General features: G+C 36.3%; 1 protein-coding gene across 1 annotated transcript in view; it reads left to right on the top strand.

The window, feature by feature from the left end:
• The window catches only part of LOC150105230 (glutamate [NMDA] receptor subunit 1-like), a 550,508-nt gene that overhangs the window by 64,395 nt on the left and 466,161 nt on the right, over positions 1-19,952 (top strand). The window contains exons 3-5 of the mRNA XM_090395141.1: positions 6,817-6,993; positions 7,078-7,178; positions 10,146-10,258. Of these exons, the coding sequence (XP_090251267.1) occupies positions 6,817-6,993; positions 7,078-7,178; positions 10,146-10,258 (391 nt within the window). The remainder of the gene's footprint in view (positions 1-6,816; positions 6,994-7,077; positions 7,179-10,145; positions 10,259-19,952) is intronic.

Here is a 19,952-nt window from a genome sequence, read left to right as displayed (position 1 = left end):
TCAAGGTTTGCTTCAGCGTCGCAATTATCCTCTGAGTTTATTTGTATTTGCAAATTTTGGAATGTGACCTTTGAACTTCAAATTCTTATCCACCAATACGCCAAGATCTCTTGCTTCTTCAGTTTCATCATCATAACACTAATTACGGATATAGACCTTATTGGTCTCATTCTCCATCCAATATCCTTTTTTGAGGTCTCCCCCCCTGTGTTCTCTTTCAAATTGGCTTATAGTTTAGAATTTGTTTTGGATGTCGGGTGTTGGCCATTCGGTTTACATGTTCAATCCATTTTTGTTTAGAATTGTTTAGTTTTTCTTCTATTGATTTTGTTTTTAGTTCTTTTAAAATGTCTTCGTTCCTTTTTTGATCTAATAATGTGTATTTTGCAGTTCTCATAAATCTCATTCGCTTGTTTTTATTCTTTGTTTATCTTGTTGGTTTATTGCCCATATAATAATAATGTGGGCACTGCTAAAGAATTGTATATTTTCAGCGTGTTTCATTTTGTACTATATTTGGATTGAGCGTTCTACTGTATTTATCAGGTCTATAATCTTTAAAAATTTTGAAGTTTATAATTTTATGTCTTTTTCTCCTTCATATGATATTTCACATCCAAGATAACTGAAAGTATTCATCTCTCTATTATTTTATTATTAATAACTATTTTGCTTCTAACTGGGGTTTGTCCACAAAATGCCATTGCTTTAGTTTCATCTACGGAAATTTTCATTCCAAACTGTTCTACTATAATGTTTAAATTATATATTGCTCTTTATAAATTGTCTTCCTTATCTGATATTATTTCCTGATCATCTGCAAATAAAAGCGTATTTATTTTGTTATTCCGGGAAATTTCTAAACCTTGATTGTTTAAGGTGTTCCACTGTATTAATATTTCATTAATGTAAATATTGAAAAGTGTTGGAGACACAGGGCATCCCTGTCTTACCCCTTGGTTTATAGATTGTTTTTCAGACAACTTTTCATTTATTTTTATTTTTATTTCATCTTTATATATATTCAATATTGCATGTAGTAAAATATTTATTCTTTGTAATATGTCAAACAGTATAAATATCTTTTAACTTTGTCAAATGCTTTTTTCATAATCTATAAACAAAAGATGACTTTCCGAATTAAATTCTCTTCTTTTTTCTATAAACAGAAACAGAAAAGAAAGTTGCTGCATCCATTGTAGAACGTTCTAAATCCATTTTGACATTCTAATAATATTTTTTCACTGTATATTTTTAGGTTTTCATTAAGTATTCTACTATATATTTTGTAGCATGTATTCGATAAACTCATACCTCTTTAAGTAGCAGGTTTTGTTTTATTCCCTTTTTTAAATATAGGTATCACTATGCTTGTATACCATTCTATTGGTATTTGCCCATTTGTATATATTTTATTTAAAAATTTTAGTAATCTTTGATGAAATCTTTTTCTATCTCATCTTCTCCTGCTGATTTTCCATTTCTTATTTTATTTTGGTTGTCCTTTAATTCTTTCATTGTTATCATATCATTTAAGGTATTTTATAAGTTTCTGGTGTCATTATTTTTGATGCCAGTATTATCCGTCCAAAGATCTGTAAAGTAACGTAAACTAAAATTCTTCAGTTTCTTGTAGCATAACCCCGCTAATATAATTTGCCGCTGGATCTCTATCCACGCTAAAGTGAATAACTTTACACGTTCTAACATTAAACTGACAGCCATTTTTGTTAGCCCAGATTTCCAGTCTATTCAAATCATTTTGTAATTGCTGAATATCAGTAGCATCCCTGATTGCCCTGCCTATCTTCGCATCATCAGCAAGCAATTGCAAATCTGATGATAAACCCTGCTTGAAGTCATTAATGTATAAATTGAATAACAATGGCCCAAGGACTGAGCCCTGAGGTACACCACTTGTTATCTTAAATCTGGCAGATTCACACCCACTGTATACCACGTTTTGATATCTGTCTGTCAACCATCTCCTGATCCAAGTCAATAGATTATGTTCCAATCCCATATTCTCCAGTTTACGCAACAGCCTATCGTGTGGTATCCTATCAAATGCTTTAGAAAAATCCAACATTATCATAGTGTATCCATTTCCTTTATCCAACTCGGCCGTAATAACATTGCTATAAAATATGAGCAAATTGCTAAAACATGACCTTCCTTTAGTAAACCCATGCTGCTCCTTACAGAGTATAGCTTGTTTGTCTACCCATTTCTGTATGCGAGTTTTTAGCAAATTCTCTAAAATCTTCACTACCACACCAGAGATACTAATAGGTCGGTAGTTAGACACATCAGTTTTTGCACCACCTTTGTGCAATGGAACTATCATACATTCCTTCCATTCCTGTGGTATCATTCCTGAGCTGAGACTCAAGTTTTACAAATGTGTGAAAGGCCTATCCAATTCAGCTGAACATTCCTTTAGCAAACAGGCTCATTTGTCATCTATCCCTAATGATAAATTCTTATTCAGGTTATGCAAGAGCTCTTCAACCTCATTTTCACGAACCTGTAACTCTTAATCCAACGTGGCGGTCGCATTGTGCACCATGCTACATACACCTGGTTGATATATCTTAGCAAAGTGAGCACTCATTAACTGAACAATCTCCTTAGCTTCCGACACTCGTGTGCCCTCTGCACTCAATAAATTCATTCTTTCTTTTGCTTGCGGCATAACGATAAAATTCTTTTGGATTGCCTTTAGCTTGCATGGCCAATTTCGTTTCATACTCCGACTTAGCTTTCCTCACAATACTCGTTACTTTTCTGTCCTGGGCTTTATATATTTCATAATTTCCCTCATTGTTATTCTCACTATATTCTTTCCAAATCATCATCTTCTTGTGGATCTCTAGCTTAATAAGGCTGCACATCCCTTTCACTCCCAACGTATTCATTCTTCGAACCCTAGGACATTCAGATACTGCCTCATTTAAGCACACTTTTTTCAAAGATTCCCATGCATTGCTGGCATTTTTTCCACTCAGTAACTGATACCATGGGACCAAAGATAGTATTCTCCAAGTTGAGTATAATTTCCAGCTTTGTAGTTCAATATGTAACCTGTTCTAATCGGAGCATCGATACAATTAGATACTTCCCAAGAAAGCACAGAATGATCACTGTCACTAACTTGTGGTAAAATAGCCATATTCTTCATAAAGACCCCTTCTGATGCTAAGTCCAAATTCAACACTCTTTGACCTATTTATAGAGGTATAAATATTCTAAATTCCTATTATAAAATATATAGTAGAATTTTAAATAACAAAGTAATAAAATATTCCGAAGACTTTATTTTAGACGTATCAAATGGATTTAGAAAAGGATGCTCATGTATACCCGGCCTTTTGCCTAAAACTGATAACACAGAAAAGAAGAGAATACAATTTAGAAACTCATATCGTATTTATTGACTTTGAAAATGCATTCGATAAAGTTAAAAGAAGCATTTTATTTAACATATTAAAAGAAAGACAAACACCAAGTAATATTCTAAAATCTATCATAAATATATATGAAAATAATCAAATATAAATAAGATTACATTATGAACTATCATATCCAAGAGAGATAAATCAAGGAGTCCGACAGGGATGTTCCCTTTCAGCAACTCTTTTTAATATTCATCTAAATGAAATAATCATAAAACGGAATAAAAATCCCATCAAGAAAACTTTGTGGACAAGCCTACAGAGTCACCTAGGGGTCGGAAACGACTGAAAGGGATAAATTATTATTATTATTATTATTATTATTATTATTATTATTATTATTATAGGAGGGGATCTAACATAAAGATATTGACTGGTAGAATGAAAGAACTAATATAATGACAAAACGTTTGCAGCACCCGTGTTATAGTTATCTCTACGAACAACTCTGTATGAACTATAGGAGGGATTAAGTCTTCGATTTCATAACAGCAGAGGAATTGGTGATGGGCCATATTAATTTCCTGAACCCTTTTGATCATTTAATCTTGGAAGCAGAATTAAGCTACCGGAATAAATGATGATTAGAAGTATCAGGGATGAACTTTCGAAAAAAAAAAAAACTAACCTTAAGGACACGAGGGAATTTAAAATATTAATTGGACTCGTGCAAAATGGATAACATTGAGGCACATCTTGGATAACTTAACGTTCGCGTTTATTCCCATAAGAAAATTTTCCAATAAATCAGCTATATAATAAACATATCCTTAAAGAAATCGGAGGCGCAAAAACGCTAAAAGAATGTCCATCTAATAAGCCACTCATTATAGCTGTTCACAGTTTTGAATAATCCAACTGTGGAAGAATTTCGTAAGTGTGTGTGTATGTGAACGTTGGTCAATTTCAAGGGAAAATTCTGCTCGATGGAGACAAGATTTACCTAATGATATACTAAATATTTGCCATGCACAGGACCAAGAATTTGTTGGTATTTTAAATCACTTGGCATTTAATAAGGTTGAAAGTAGGGATGACATCTTCTTTGGCGGTAAACAGACGAAGAAAATGGCTTTGATGCGATTTATTGGGATCTTAGAAGGGCTTCGATTGTGTTCCACATAAGAACATACTAAATAAAGTGCACCGTGAGATGGAGACAAAATGACAGTGGATGTTTGGACGTAGTGTTTATAGGGGAGCCTTCAAAGAGCCAGGTCGTTACGACTCTTGTTGTTTAAGAGTAAATTTTCTCTTTGCTGACGATGTGATGTTGGGCAGAGTACTCGTTTGTTCGATGAACTAAATGTACAGAATGATCTTAAGACAGAATGATCTTAAGACAGAATGATCTTAAGGTGCGTCACTGGAGGCTGCGAGGCACCCCCTCTGGGTGCGTCACTGCCTCCAGGGAATCTAATGACTCATCGAAGAAGGGCACTTCTCTACAACTCTCTGCCTCCACCACTGAATTCACCACCCAACTACAACTAACAGCAACTGCAATCATCATCTACATCAATGCCATCTATTGCCCACCACTACCACTAGTATTATATTTTCACTGACAATCGCCAACATCCGTGCCCACAGCGGGATGATTTGCTAATATATGTGTACATATTTTATTAAATTAAGGATTTTTTTTTTCATATTGGCATCAAAACCGGGCGGAACAATACATCAACATCAAAAGCAAAAGAATGTAGGGAGCATATCCGCTCTCAAACCACAAAGCAGCGGGTTATAATCCCTATGCGGATAAATGTTCGCGATTGTCTTTAGGTGGAAGATGGATTTCATTGTCCAGCGTGAGACTCCCCCCCCCCCCCAGTTACAGGACGACTAAAGTAACTTGAAAAAGTTTTCCTGTTTTGTCTCTAGAGCGGATATAAAATTCATTAATTAATTAAAATAAATTAATTAATTACATTAAATTAAAATAGTTAAAAATCCTTCGCACCGCGACAACTCACTTCGTTTATTGCAGTCGGATTAATTTACTGAATTCGATCAAGAATATAGAAGAGGGAGACGATAAGCTCCGCGTGAATGTACATAAAGCATCCTATACGGGTATGTGGGGTGAGGAATCTTATACGACGTCTTTGTTCAGCGACGGTGATGATCATTCAACTTATATTGTCATCTGCTTTCCCTTTTTTTTTTTTTCTTTTTTAGTATCGAGTAAGTAAATAGTGGACTGTGAAAATTGAGTTGATTTTCCTCCGAGTGCTCCGGTTTTCCCGCTAACAAACACAAAGACCGACCTTAAGCTCATTTTTAATAGTTACATATTCATCATCATCATGCGTATCAAGGATTTAGGCCTAGCATGGCCTGTTCCGGCCTGAGAAGTCATCGTTGACGCGTTTAAGAGGACGTCCTGGTTTTCTTTTTCCTAATGGCTTGTACTTTAAGGCTTGTTTTAGTTTGGTAATCTTTCTATTTTCATTCTTTCAATGTGTTCCATCCATTTATGTTTATTTTTCTTACTTTTTTTCTATTACTGATTCCTGGTTTAATTCTTTCATCGTTACATATTTTGTTCAGGTATAATGAAATTGAGTTGAGTTCATGGAGTTCGTGCCCGTTTCTCTCCCCTGCAGATGGACGTCGCTTAGTGGAAGGCTGATGATAATTATAATAATTACTACTTCAGCTTCGTATATCCATTCGTCCGTTTGCTAATAACGACAATGCGCCATTTGAATGGATTTTAATGAAACGTATTGGTATTTTTTTCTTTTCTCTTTTTGAAAATTTGTATCTTAGTAGTAATTTTTGGCATGCAAATTCCACAAAAAAAAAAAAAAAGACGCGATTTGATTGTATGCTATTGCGCTTAACTTGGAAGATGGATGCTGTTGAACAGAAATGTTACTCGATTTATGTGAATGTGTGGCCTCATATAATCATCTGATAAAGCCGATAGTTTATTTAGAGTGCACATTGTTTTTTCCAAGAAGCTACTTGAATAGGGTTATTTTATTTATTTATTTATTTTGAAGATAGCGTGGCAACTAGAGGCCAATTTAGTTTCACTTATTCGTAGTGCATGAGGCCATTTCTGAGATCTCTTTGGATGGAAGCGTTGGAAGATTCACTGGAGATGCACTTAAAATGGAAGCAGATATGCATCAGTGCACAACATTCTAGATTTAAACTCACTTTTGTATAATAACTTCTTACTGCTTGGCTTTAGATGTTGTAATTATTATAACTACAACAACAATAATAATTACCCTTTGCTTTCTGAAATGTGATTTCTTTATCGAACCCATTCAGATGTGTTCTCAGTCTAACAATAATTCCACGTGCATATTAGTTGAGTCTCGAGTGTATTTTTTTGTCTTTACAGAATCTGCACGCTTCCTTCATGCGAACAATCCCCCCTTACTCTCATCAGGCCGACGTGTGGATCGAACTCCTCAAGTTTCTGCAGTACAAGTGCGTCATCTTCATCCACAGCTCGGACAACGACGGAAGATCCACGCTCGGAAGGTTCCAAAACTTCGCCGATAACGCCAACATCAAGGTGAATGACGTTTTGTGATTTTTTTCATTGTTTTTGCAAATCGATCGATCAAGGGAGATTTTAATACTTCCGTTTACTTTTCAGGTAGATGAGATCGTTGAATACGAGCCGGGAATTACAGAAATCACTCAGCGGCTCGAAGAAACCAAAGCGATGCACTGCAGAACTTTCATTCTATATGCAAAGTAAGTATGTTCACTGAATGGTGATTTTCTGGCTTCTACTTAAGTATTTCACAAACGCCATCTCACAGTGGGATTTCAATCCACGGTCTGTTGGCCGTGAGTTGAATTCCTACTGTGATATGGGTGGAAACGGTGACCATCTCGCAGACAGGCTATCCCAGGGATCTATAACAAAGACATCTGTCAATGACGTCTTAATTGGACTGACGCGATGGTTTCCATAGTAAATTAATTGACTCTGAATTTTATATTTACTATTCTATTTTTCATTTTTTAGTTTAAAACGCAATCGCATTTATAGTCTATTAATTGCCGATAAGACGCATACCAGTGTCCACGACTTTACAAAAATCCATCTGTATAAGTATCTTGGTAATTATCCGATGTAACTACTTGGTCACTACTAGATCGGCAAAATATCGTTATAGATTCGATTCTAGTCGGCAACTACAAGAACGCTTTGTGGATTTTAGTTGAGCTTTGGAGGCAAGCAAGTAAATAAGGGTTTTCTTCCCCAAGAAACTTAGTTTTTAATTACGCAACTCAGCAAAATCAACTATAGGATTCAAGATTTCACATACTGATACTAATTTATTTATTAGTTTATTTATTCTTATGTCCAGTCTGGAAAGCCAATCTAAGGCCTCACCGTCACCTTGTGGATGTCGCATAGGCCACCATCGTGAAATTGGCGCCTTGGGCAGTCGTTCACAATATGAGCATCGTCTGAGCCAAGGGAGAACAATCACAATAAGGGTGCTCTAACAGCCTCCATTTATGTAGTAGGTGGCCACATTTGAACTGGTGAGTTCTGATCCTGTTGATTGATGAACAAATCTTCATAGGAAGAGCAAAACCAGGCTGCTGAGCACAGGGATCTTCTACCATGAAGCCGTTTGTTGGAAGATTGTTGGACCAGTATTCTCTCCACATGTCAGGTGTCGATGGCAGGGCAGCTCAAGAGAGTTCGTCCATGGACCAGAGAGGCTTTCTAGATTTAGGCAAACACTAGGTGGATTTATAAGAATCTGGTGCAGTGGCAGGAGTGGGTTTCTCATTGCTTTATTAAATTCTTTAATCGAGGCTTGTCCCCTCAGTATATTTGGTGGAGCAATGTTAGATAGGACAGGCAGCCAGGAGAGAGGGGTACTTTTCACTGTCCCACTAATTGTGCACATGGTAGAGTTTAGCTGGGTGTCTATAATGTTAGTGTGTGTACTTCTTTCCCAGACAGGGGCACAATAATATTCTGCAGCAGAGAATGCGAGGGCTAGTGCAGACAACCTTAGGACTTCTGCACCACAACCCCAGATTGTTCTAACAAGCCTTGAAATGATATTGAAATGATATTGTTTCTCGTTTTAATTTTGTTGAACAGGTTTGTGATGTGCCTTTTATAGGTTAGGTTTCTGTCCAGGCTTACTCCAAAGTATTTCGGGTGAGGCTCGTGTTCTACCATTTTTCCACAGAAGGAAAGGTTGAGGTGTCGATTCGCCTTTGCATTGTTCAGGTGAAATACTGTGGACAGTTTTTGTTGGATTTGGCTTCAAGTACTTTCCGGGGTGTTCAGGTTTATGTTCAAGGTTGGTTCCATGTTGACAAAGGAGGAGATTGATGTAGGATTTCTAGGTCATCAGCATACATATACTTGCTTGAGCTGGTATGTGGCAAGTTATACACGTAGATGTTAGAGTAAAGGGGATAACATAGAGCCCTGTGGGAGACCGTTCTGAAGGAATCTGAGCCTTTTCTTTTTTCTGCCAACATGGACCAAATCTTTGTGTTGGAGATAATGGATTCAAAAAGCTGAAAGGTTTTTTGCACCTTATAATATTTCCTAGCTTTAGGAGGAAGCCCCTGATCCAGACTGTGTCATAAGTGATGTTAGCTCAATGAAAGTGGCTCCTGATTTAAGTTTCTCCTGGAAGCCTGCTTCAATCTCTGTTGTCAGGGCCAGGACCCGGTCACAGAAACTTTTCCCGGCCTGAAGCCAGATTGTTCAATCGGGAGTGCTCTTTCAATGAGTGGTGAAATTCTTTTAAGGAGAATTCTTTCAAAGAGCATAAAGGTGGAGCAAAGCAAGGAGGTAGATTGTAGATTTTTGACATCATTTGGATCTTTCCCTGGTTTGGGCACGGCAATTATTTTGGTCCCCCCCACCCCCAGATTTAGTAGTTTTCCAGTCATTATAATTTTTGAGAGAAGGGCAGCCAGATATATTTGGAAGAAATTGAAAGAAATTGTTCACCGAGATGTTTTAGAAACTCGGGGAGGATACCATCCTCTCTTGCATCCTTGCCATTCTTGGCGAGTTTTAAGGCTACCTGTACTTCTCCAGATACTGGGTGTACAAGTTCAGGAAGTCGGGGCCCGTCTTCAGGATCTGTCTGATGGAAGACTGCACAGCAAATTTTCCTGATAGAGCTGGAGCGTATCTTCAATAAATGATTAGCTATTTGATGAGGAGTTATCTCTGTTGTTTTGTGTGTTGTTGGTTCTGACAGCTTTTCCGGCTAGATACGATGAAATCGTGAGATGGTTGAGATCAATCTTTCCTTTCTGTTTTTATCCACCGTTGCTATGAGCTCCTTAGCAACAATTGGGTCTTCACTCTCTTGATATTTGACTAAAAGTTCCTCATTGTCTTTACTAAGACCAATTAGCATCAGGAACATGACATGGGCGCGGTTTTATGCATGCTGTCTTCACCTACTACACTTAGCCTACTAATCGTGTAGAAATGAATTCAACTATCGATGAAGATGACGAGTTGAGAAAAAAAGAAAGAATAAAAAACGTCATGGGATTTATTACTTTTTTTTTTCGCGCAGAATAATACATTTGAGCCTCTTGAAGCATATTAAACTTCAAGATATTCTAAGCGGCTCAAAGTCTGATATGATGCAATAAAAATAATTGCGCAGTTTTTTATAATCTGTTTTTAAAGTCGCTTTTTTTTATTTGCAGCACGTTAGATGCGGAAGGAATATTTGTGGAAGTGGAGCAGCTGAACATGACTGATCCGGGATACGTGTGGATCGTGTCGGAACAAGCACTGAAAGCTCACAACAAGCCGGATGGTAATATTTTTTTTTACAACTCAACTTGATTTTTCAAATAACATAAAAATCATTAGTCTTATTATAAAAAGTAAGAAAGAAATTGAATTTGTTATCCAACTGAGATTACAACTGAAATTTTTAAGTGAATATACTCTTTGTATTTTTCAAGTTTCTGTAAAAAGTGTCCGGGATACTTTTGGATTAAAAAAAAATTCAGTGTTCGAAAAAATATTCTTATTAAAGCTAGATAATTGGAGAAGATTTCTACTTAGCCTGTAATGAATATGCAGAACCAGCAATGATTCTGATTTAACGTACACCCTCCCCCCTCGTGATAAGTAGCGTCCAACTGGATAATGAAGGAAAGGAGGATGAGCTGGAAGCTTGGGACTGTCGACCAAATTATGTTCTGTGCTGGTTTAAACCACAAAATAGTGATAAAATAATGGAACACGAAGAAATGTGATGCCAGGTAGGGCATTGAAAGAAGGCGCTGTTCTGCCTGCTTCCCTGATCTATCGCTAACAGCGGAAAGTCAGCTGCTGGAACGAATGCAACCACAGTGTCAACAGAATTGAAGAGGCTCCATCAACCTAACAAATTTCAATGGAAAAGAAGTGCAACTCGCAGAATAATTAGCGAAGTGCCACTTTCACAAAGAAGACAATAACAGGCCAGTTTCTTCTGAATAACAACTTACATTCGACCAACAGTAACCAGTGAAAGTACCTACAGTGTTTAACGATAAACGTTAAATAGGATGTCTTCATTAGGATGTCTGAAATTATAAAATAAAATCAAAACAGACAGCTAGATCCAGCCTTAGTGGCCAACCTTTCATAAATAATTTATTCACAGCGAAAAAAGCAAATAAAGATGGCGTTGTTGAAACCGAAGACGATTAGTGAAATGAAGTAATAATGTCAGAGTGAAGTAAATACTTTTGTGGGTATGAAGTCCGATTGTTGCTCTCTATCCCCTCCAAGTGGTGTCACTGGACGATGAGGCTGCCACGGTTTGCATCTGTCCAGCAATGTCGAAAGACAACGTTGAATTCGATTCCAATGTACGACCCAAGGAACCTTTCTAAGACAGCAAAAGATTTTTCTCCTATACTCTGGTTCTCCCGCAAAACACAAGGCGTACTTATGCCCAGACGCACGAGGCTCTAGCTGGGGCTCCCGAAAAATCAGACCAATTTAAGTGCCTCAAACAATGAGATTTAAAACGGAAGATTTTAAAGTATAAATGATTGAAATTGAACACAAAAAATATGATTGTTTTCTGTTAAATTTCCTATATCACTATTATATATATATGTAGAAAGTTTTACCTTGGGTATAATAAATGTTAAAGATACCAAGCTATTTTAAACCTGGTTTTACTCCATTTCCCAAGTAAGCAAACAGACAAACAGGTCAAGTTTGCGCCTGCAAGTGTTGCAAGACCAAGGCAACTCATGGTAAAAGTGGAATAAGCTCTGATCACTAATCTTAATATTTACCCTTAATGCAAAGCACATCTCCTGGAGGAGATGTATGATGCTTTGTATTAAAGGCAAGGGGCCACTACTCAGACCGGTTTCGACCTTTATTGAGGTCTCATCAGTGGGAGCCAGGCTAGAAATACCAAAATTTTAGTAATACAGAGCTATCTCCTATCTCCTCCTGAGATTCTTATTTAAATAAGGTTAAACACCTTATGGTAACTTGTTTTGGTAAAATACTTATAAGTGCTGTATTACAAAATCTCTCTCTCTCTCTCTCTCTCTCTCTCTCTCTATATATATATATATATATATATATATATATATGTTAAAGATACCAAGCTACTTTAAACCTGGTTTTACTCCATTTCCCTAGTAAGCAAACAGACAAACAAGTCAAGTTTGCTTACTTGGGAAATGGAGTAAAATCAGGTTTAAAATAGCTTGGTATCTTTAACATTTAATATATATATATATATATATATATATATATATATATATATATATATATATATATATATATATATATATATATATATATATATAGCTCAGAAAAAAGAGGTGTCATTGTTTCAAGTCGATATCTAAATAGATCATATGCCTTTAAAAAAAAAGAATGCAAATACTATTCATATTTATTTATTTATATTTATATTTATCATTTATTTAGATACCGTATCAAGACCCTAATCTATTCATTTATTTAAAGCTTAATTAAACTTGATTTTTCATTCATTTATTTTACGTAAATCCAGATCGTTTGCAATTTATTTTCTCAACAATTTAAACCCTACATTGTTGAGAAACATTGATAATATCTTTAAATATTTAAGGAATTACTGTATTTTCATGTTTATGGTTTTAATTGATGTTATATATAATTTTTAGAATTAATATCACCCTCACGTACCGTAAATCTCCTTCCGAAAACTGTGAGCAGTTCCTGACAAAAATGGATGACATAAATCCGATTTATCCAAGTTTCTTGACGGTAACAGGCTAATGAAGAATAAGAAAAAATATTCAACAAAATTTGACCTTATTTATTCATACGGCGTTGTTTTTTTTATTCTTTCTGAATTAATTTTGCAGTTAATCTCTTCAACTTTGCTTTCACGCAAATAAGTGTGTTGCTTTTGGGACTCACGTTGTTTGTCTGAAAACAAAACCTCGCCTTCAAAATTGTGTGGGTTATCCTCGGATGTCATCTTCCAGAATTACTGAATAAACATGGCTTCCCACCTCACCCTTCCTACAAAGAAAAGAAAAAAAGAGATGGAATGTCCATTTCCACTCTCTTCTTTAAGATCCCCAGGACACTCACAGAAATTTCTCAATTTACATTTCGGGTCTGGAAGGGGAGGATAATTTAAAGGGAGTTTAATTTTTTTCTAATTTTTATTGTGGTAAACAAAACAAACCAAATAAATATTCGGTACATAAGTAAAGTATATAAAAGATAAACATCGAATTATTTTTATTTCAAAAGACAAAATTAAATATTATTATTTATTAAACGTAAATGTTATTCTCTAAAAATGTGCTTATTGTGGCTTTGGGCAGAATTTGTTGTCGTGTGTGTGTGTGTGTGTGTGTGTGTGTATGTGTGTGTGTGTGTGTGTGTGTGTGTGTGTGTGTGTGTGTGTGTGTGTGTGTGTGTGTGTGTGTGTGTGTGTGTGTGTGTGTGTGTGTGTGTGTGTGTGTGTGTGTGTGTGTGTAAACACGATAACTGCAGAATCAGATTCAACTTGAATTCGTTTTAGGCACAACCTGCTTTCGGTACGGAGTGAATTTATGCATAAAACCTCTACTCTTTGTACCACAAGCTATCCTTTATTGTTATTTACACGAAAAGTACACGCGTGGTAATTCTAAATTTAAAGCGTGTCTCCTAATAGGTTATGAGGTCACTTTTATTATTATTATTATTATCATTATTATTATTATATAGTCATTTGCGTACAGTCTGTACAGTCCTCACACTGATCGCGGATGGCCCACTAACATTTCCCAAAATACTAACCATCATTCGCACAAAAGCTGTCGTATTTCACTTTGAACACTGACAAAGCACGCACAACCGACTCTAGCATTCTAGATTCTAGATTCACCACTCTGCAAGCAAAAAATGCCATTCCTCAAGCCTTTGCTAACAGAATACTCAATTTCCACTGATGATTGCGTGTTCTATCTCTTCCTTCTGTCTTGCATTTAAAAGTTTCAGTTGCGTCTATTCTATAAAATCCCTTTCATGACTTCTGTTTCTCTTACACCCTTCTCCCCCCTTTAAACTCGTTCGTGTAATCGACAAAGCTGCAGTCCACCCTCATATGAAGCATTCAAAAGGCCTACATCTAAGGGCTATCCAGCATTTCCTCATCCCCAGAAACCCAGGTGACTAATATGAGTACGTTGCAATAATAACTTCCTGTTTTCTGCTTGTTAGTGTGTTTTTAATAAGCTTTTTAATCCTATGAGCTTCTTTAATAATTTTTGCAATATGTCCTCTGAACGTTAACTCAAAGTCCGCTAGCACCCGAAATCTTCCTCATTGATTTCCTGCTCCATTAAAGTAGTACCCAAGTGGTAATCTCCTCGCCCCAAAGTGTCACATTCAAGTCACAGCCATCTGCTTACGGCCACGCTGTCAATCTATTCAAATCACCGTGCAAAGATCTTTTGTACGGTGATTTGAATAGATCTTTATTGCACCTCATCTTTATTGCACAAGCTTTGCATCATCAGCAGCAAACAACTGATTGTTCCCTTCAGATCATTTGCAATGTCATTCATTTAAAAATGAAATACCATAAAATAGAAATCAAAGAGCTCTCCAGTATATCACATGCCTTGTTCGCATTCTCCTACTCCATAGTAAGTCGCCCTCTTGTCCACGTCACTAGCTTCACATCCAAAATCATTTATCAAAATTATGTAACTGAATTCCGCGCATAATCTCCTGTCAAATGATTTTGCTAAGTCCAGTAGTATCATCATGTAGCCATTTCCCTTATCTAACTTATTTATCATAAAAGTAAATAAATTAGTGAGGCATGACTTACTCTTTACAAAGAAATGCTACCGCTATCCTGTCCCCATCTGACTATTTCTAAATTTTCTCCTTAACCACCCTCCTAGTACCTTCACCACTAATTCGAGATGGTCATCGGCAGATAATTTGTTTTTGAGACTTCTTTATGGAACGGAACTATTTCCCCCTCTTTTCACTCCCATTCGGAGCTGCGAATTCTCAGAGCCTGTAGCACATTCTCATCATACGTGAGCCGTTATCCCATCTAATTCTAATCCTATAGCCGTATTTGCATCAACTTCCGTGATATCCTCTACTCCATCTGTCTCTGTTTCCACATCAGCCCTTATATCTGATGCAAAGATCCACCTGGATGATAAATCTTCCTTTAACTTGCTATTTACCAAAAGAATTCTTTGGGATCACACTTCGCTCGCTCGGCTAATTTCCTCTGATTTTGCCTTCTTTGCCGTGCCAGCCACCTTCTGCCCTGTGCTTTATAATGTTTATCAGCTTGCAGGCCACCTTTCTTTTAATATTTCCTCATTTCCTGTTGTTGCAGCTCCTGCTTGATGATATTACTCATCCAATTGCTGCGATTTATTCTCCTGACTCTAAGTTTGATATTCGTTACTACTTCCTTCAAAGAGCTCCTAACCATTTCCCATTAACTGTTGACATCCTTCCCCTGCAGTTTGTCATCTTATTGGACTACTCCAAGCTATCTTCGGAGTTCGCACTTCATGAGCATTGTTTACGTACACTACATGAATGAAAACATAATTCCTTGCCAATGTATAATATAATAACCGCTCAACGACTAATCCATAAATTCAAGTTCAAAACACAAATACAGGTTTAAAGCGATTAAAAAAAGTTAGTAGTCTAACCCGCAACTAAATTGGTACCAATCAGATTCAATTTAATTTACTGCATATTTCTCTTTCTACATCGAAATACAAACAGAAATTCTAAATATGATTACAAATAAATACAAAAATACAAATGAAATTCGTAACATTTTTTTTTCTCCACAAATATATAATAACATTACAGCAATCCCTCGATTAGTTCGCCTAATGCGTTCTTTAAAACAGGCGCGTTAATCGGAAACGCACTAATCGAATATAATAACCTATGGGAAACAGTATAATTCGTCCCTCAAATTTCTTTTTTGAACCTTACTTTTTTTTTATAAAAGAATTAAGGTATGTCTCAGGGCCTAGTTAAAGGAAAACCATGAAGCTGAAAGACAATAAAACATATTCAGAATATAAATTTATTATTCTGTTTCTTAACAAAGAATTGAGCTAATGTAGTTTGACGGGCATTTTGACGGTATGGCTCTATTGCCTCTTGTACTCTTCTGCAAATTTTGCTGCTTCTCTCTTCACCAGGGTCAGCCTCTAAGCATTGCTGCTTAAAAACTTCGATTGTACGAAAAATATTTTCCAATTGTTTCTGTGAAATCTCTTTTGGCTGACTCTCAGTGGTTAAATTTTCTTCCTATTCTTCGGGATCTTCCCGCTGTGCATCTAAATTTAGCAGGTCGGAATCATTCAATTCTTCAGAATGAGATTTAATTAACTCTTGGACGTTATCATTGAAGGGGCGAAAGAAATGAAGGAGGTACGAATTGGTCGCCAACGCGCTAAATCACGTGCTTTATGGATAAAATTTCCCAACTGTTATACAAGCAAGATAGTTACCACTTTAAAGACTACAATGATCATAAAAGAGAAGTTAATTTTCCGACCTGTAATAATAAACAACTCATCCCAGAAGACGGATTGATTACCCTATTATCTGAATGGATTTTCCTTTTTGTGACATGCGCAGAAGTATCGAAGGGTCTCGAATCTGTGGGCGTACTAAAGCAGACGACATAAATTTTGGCTGCAAAAATTTGGAACATAGTATACATAGTGTACATGGAAGTAGTGTAGTATGCCATTAAAAATAACTTTGTGAAATGTTTTAAATCGGTAACTAAATTATTTCATTCTGGTGAGTGATTTTTTTTAATAGTTAGCCATAAAAATGTACAGATATTAAATTTTTAAAATCTGTAACATTTATTTTTAAGATGAATATAGGCACACTAATCGAATTTTAGAGACGCACTAATCGAATTTGGGTATCGAAAAAAATGACGCACTAATCGAAAACGCATTAATCGGGGGATTACTGTATATGTGTAACCAAAGGGCATAAGCTTATCCGGGTTGTAATATGTATAACAATTAATCAATTTTAAAACCCGGATGAGCTTATGTTTTGCTATTTTAATAATAAATGCTTTTTTAATTAATTTTTGTTATTTATTTTAATATCGAAAGCGCATAATTTGGGAGGACGACTTGAGAGAACTGTTCGACCTCAGTCAGCAATACTTCAGGAATTGGCTTTTGATGTATAGTGCAAAGGAAGGTTCCGTGCCAGGCAGTAAAATGCGCCAGTACCCCGAATTAACGAAAAACTTTTCTTTTATTTTTAAGCCTTTTATTAAGATTAAGGAAGCAGATTTTGCGAGCAAAGTAAAAATTTCAGCGAATGACTTCGTCCATGCGCATTTTTCATACTTTATTGGCTACATTACGAGCGTAATATAAGTCTGTAATAGAAGTACGTAATATATTTTTGATGAAATTTTTTCTTCTTCGCTGTGGTAATAATAAAAAAAAAAAGCAGGCAGTGAATTTATTCGCCTTTTAATTGTTCGCATAATCAACGAACTTTCCTTCGGCCTGTTTTAAATCTCAACTTAGTCACGACTGCAAGTTGCACGATTAATCGCTTTTTTTGTGGGGGCGCTGCTTTCGCCAACATCTATTAAACTGTGACTAGCTGGCGTTTAAAGCGTTATTCCTTAATCACGTGCTACCATCTGCTGCGCTCCGCATGTTAACGTGGTTTACGACGACGTTTAGGGTTACGGCGCTAGCTCAGTTCCGCCATCAAATTCTATACGACACACATTCCGAAATTGTGGCCGAGGTCTGCAGTTTGCATTCGCCATCGCAGCTGTTCACCCGTTACTGAGTACGTAAAGTAAACAAATCTGCGACATTTTCTTCTTCGTTGGATGCATCAAGTGGTTTTCCTGCGCATTTGAAAAGCCGTTGAAGCCAAAATTGAAACCCGATTTTTTTTCTAGCCCGCGATTTGTGACGTATTCAGAAGTATGAATCTGTGATAAGTAGATGAAATAAATGCATACAGTCTTTTTTTTTTTTTTTAATTTTCATCTATTTCATTTTTTCCTCTTCCACCCTCTTTAATAATAAAACATTATTTGATCGATTGATTTTTACAAAAGACAAGCATTATAAACTCAAGGAGCTATACAATCTGTTCATATTCCTGAAGATTATCCAGGAATATGAACAGGAAAATACGGACGCTGTTTCCGAGAAACTGTGATAGACGATTTTTTTATTCGACTCCGGCTAAGGATTTTATTTTTCTATTTTTTTTTTTAAATTAATGTTATAATTTTTTTCTGCATGGTGATGGTCTATAAAATTCATCTACCAACTAAATCAAAGATGAAGGGGATAAGCAGGATCAGTGAGTCAGCAGTTCAACTGTAAAAGGATGTTAGCAGCTACTGCTCGTATTGGTGTAGGTTTGTGTGCGCGCGTGTGTGTGTGTGTGGGGGGGGTATAATGGATTCCTGTTCTTCTGAACAGGCCCATGGAAAAATCTGTAGAAGAGACAGTGCGATAACTGATGGTGTATGAGATTAGCTGAGTTCAAGAGGGACGTCAACCAACCAAACCGATTCCTTCTAAACAGCATCAAGAATTCTTAAAGAGATATTAGTTGCCTCACTCCAAATGTGGAAACCGTATTCCAAGGTTGGGCAGATTTGGGAGTCGTATAAAATAAATGTCTGAACGAATGAAAATTAACGGACTTAAACGAAATAAATATTTTTATTTTATTTTATATTTTATTTTTTATTTTTGGAAGTCGAGGATGCTATGGAATAGATGTAATTATGCCAGGAAAAGCTACGGGTAAGAAAGTCCAATAAGAGAGATCCAATCTTGATTATTAAGTTGAGCATTATCAAACGTAACTGGAGAATAACTGAGATTTTTTTTTTCCCAAGAAATCAGCAAACTGTGTTTTGGAAGCTGACTAGATTATTGTTGCTGTATTGCAAGATGATGTGACGTATTCAGTGTTCAAAATATTTATAGATGATTTTGCCGCTTCAGATGTTTAACCACTGCGAGGTTTGTCGTATGAGCAGACGAGCGGAGAGTGCTGTCATCAGCACTGTGAACAGGGCTGGAAGGCATCGACAGCATCTCGTTTATGTATATCAGGAAACAACAGAGCCTTGAGGACGAACTGCTTTTGTAGGAAAATATGAAGAGAGAATACGTGCCACAACGATCGCAGAGAAAACTGGCAATCCAATTACAAAGGAAGGAAGATCATAAGATAGCAATTTGCTAAGAAGCCCTGGATGTCAAACCTTATCGTATACCTCTGAGTGGAACGAATTGTCAGGAATTCTGGTAGGTAATTAACTCTATATTTAAACCAAACCTAGTTCAAAAACAAACCAGGCTAAAAGTATACAATACATTAGCCTTACCGGTCTTAATGCATGGAAGCGAAATCTGGACAATAAAACAAAAAGACAAACAAAGATTAACAACAGCAGAAATGAAGTTTATGAGAAAAACTCCAAATTATACCCCATTTGATCACAAAAGAAACGAAGAAATTATGAAAGAATTAAACCAAGAACCAGTAATAGAAAAAATAAAAAAATATAAACGCATTTGGTCACTGCTCACAGCAAATACCTCTGCTTCTCTTCCATCACTGGAATTGGAAAAAAAGGGAGTCGGTCAGAGTTGAAGACATTAAAACCATCCTGGAAGATGACTTTACTGTTATCAGGAATTTGGATTGCACGAAATCAGGCTTCAGTAGTCAGAGAGGTCGAAATGATTTTAAGAATGTGGAAAGTGGTAGAGACAACAGTCAGTGATTCGTTATGAATGAGACAAGGAACGCTTTGGCAAGAAATATCAGATCGCACGAGTACTCCCACTGTCGCAGGAGGAATCGTACAGGCCATATTAATACAATTCTTTTGGCCTGTGGTGGTGGCAGAGACTTGGAATTTGATCATAAACGGAAGATCAGGTTTTCGTGTTGGTGTACATCAT

This window comes from Typopeltis vanoorti, chromosome 7 (genome assembly GCF_054136105.1).
Source record: "Typopeltis vanoorti isolate ZY-2024b chromosome 7, IOZ_Tvanoo_1.0, whole genome shotgun sequence".
Classification (NCBI taxonomy): domain Eukaryota; kingdom Metazoa; phylum Arthropoda; class Arachnida; order Uropygi; family Thelyphonidae; genus Typopeltis; species Typopeltis vanoorti.
This window is presented reverse-complemented; position numbering and strand designations above follow the sequence as displayed.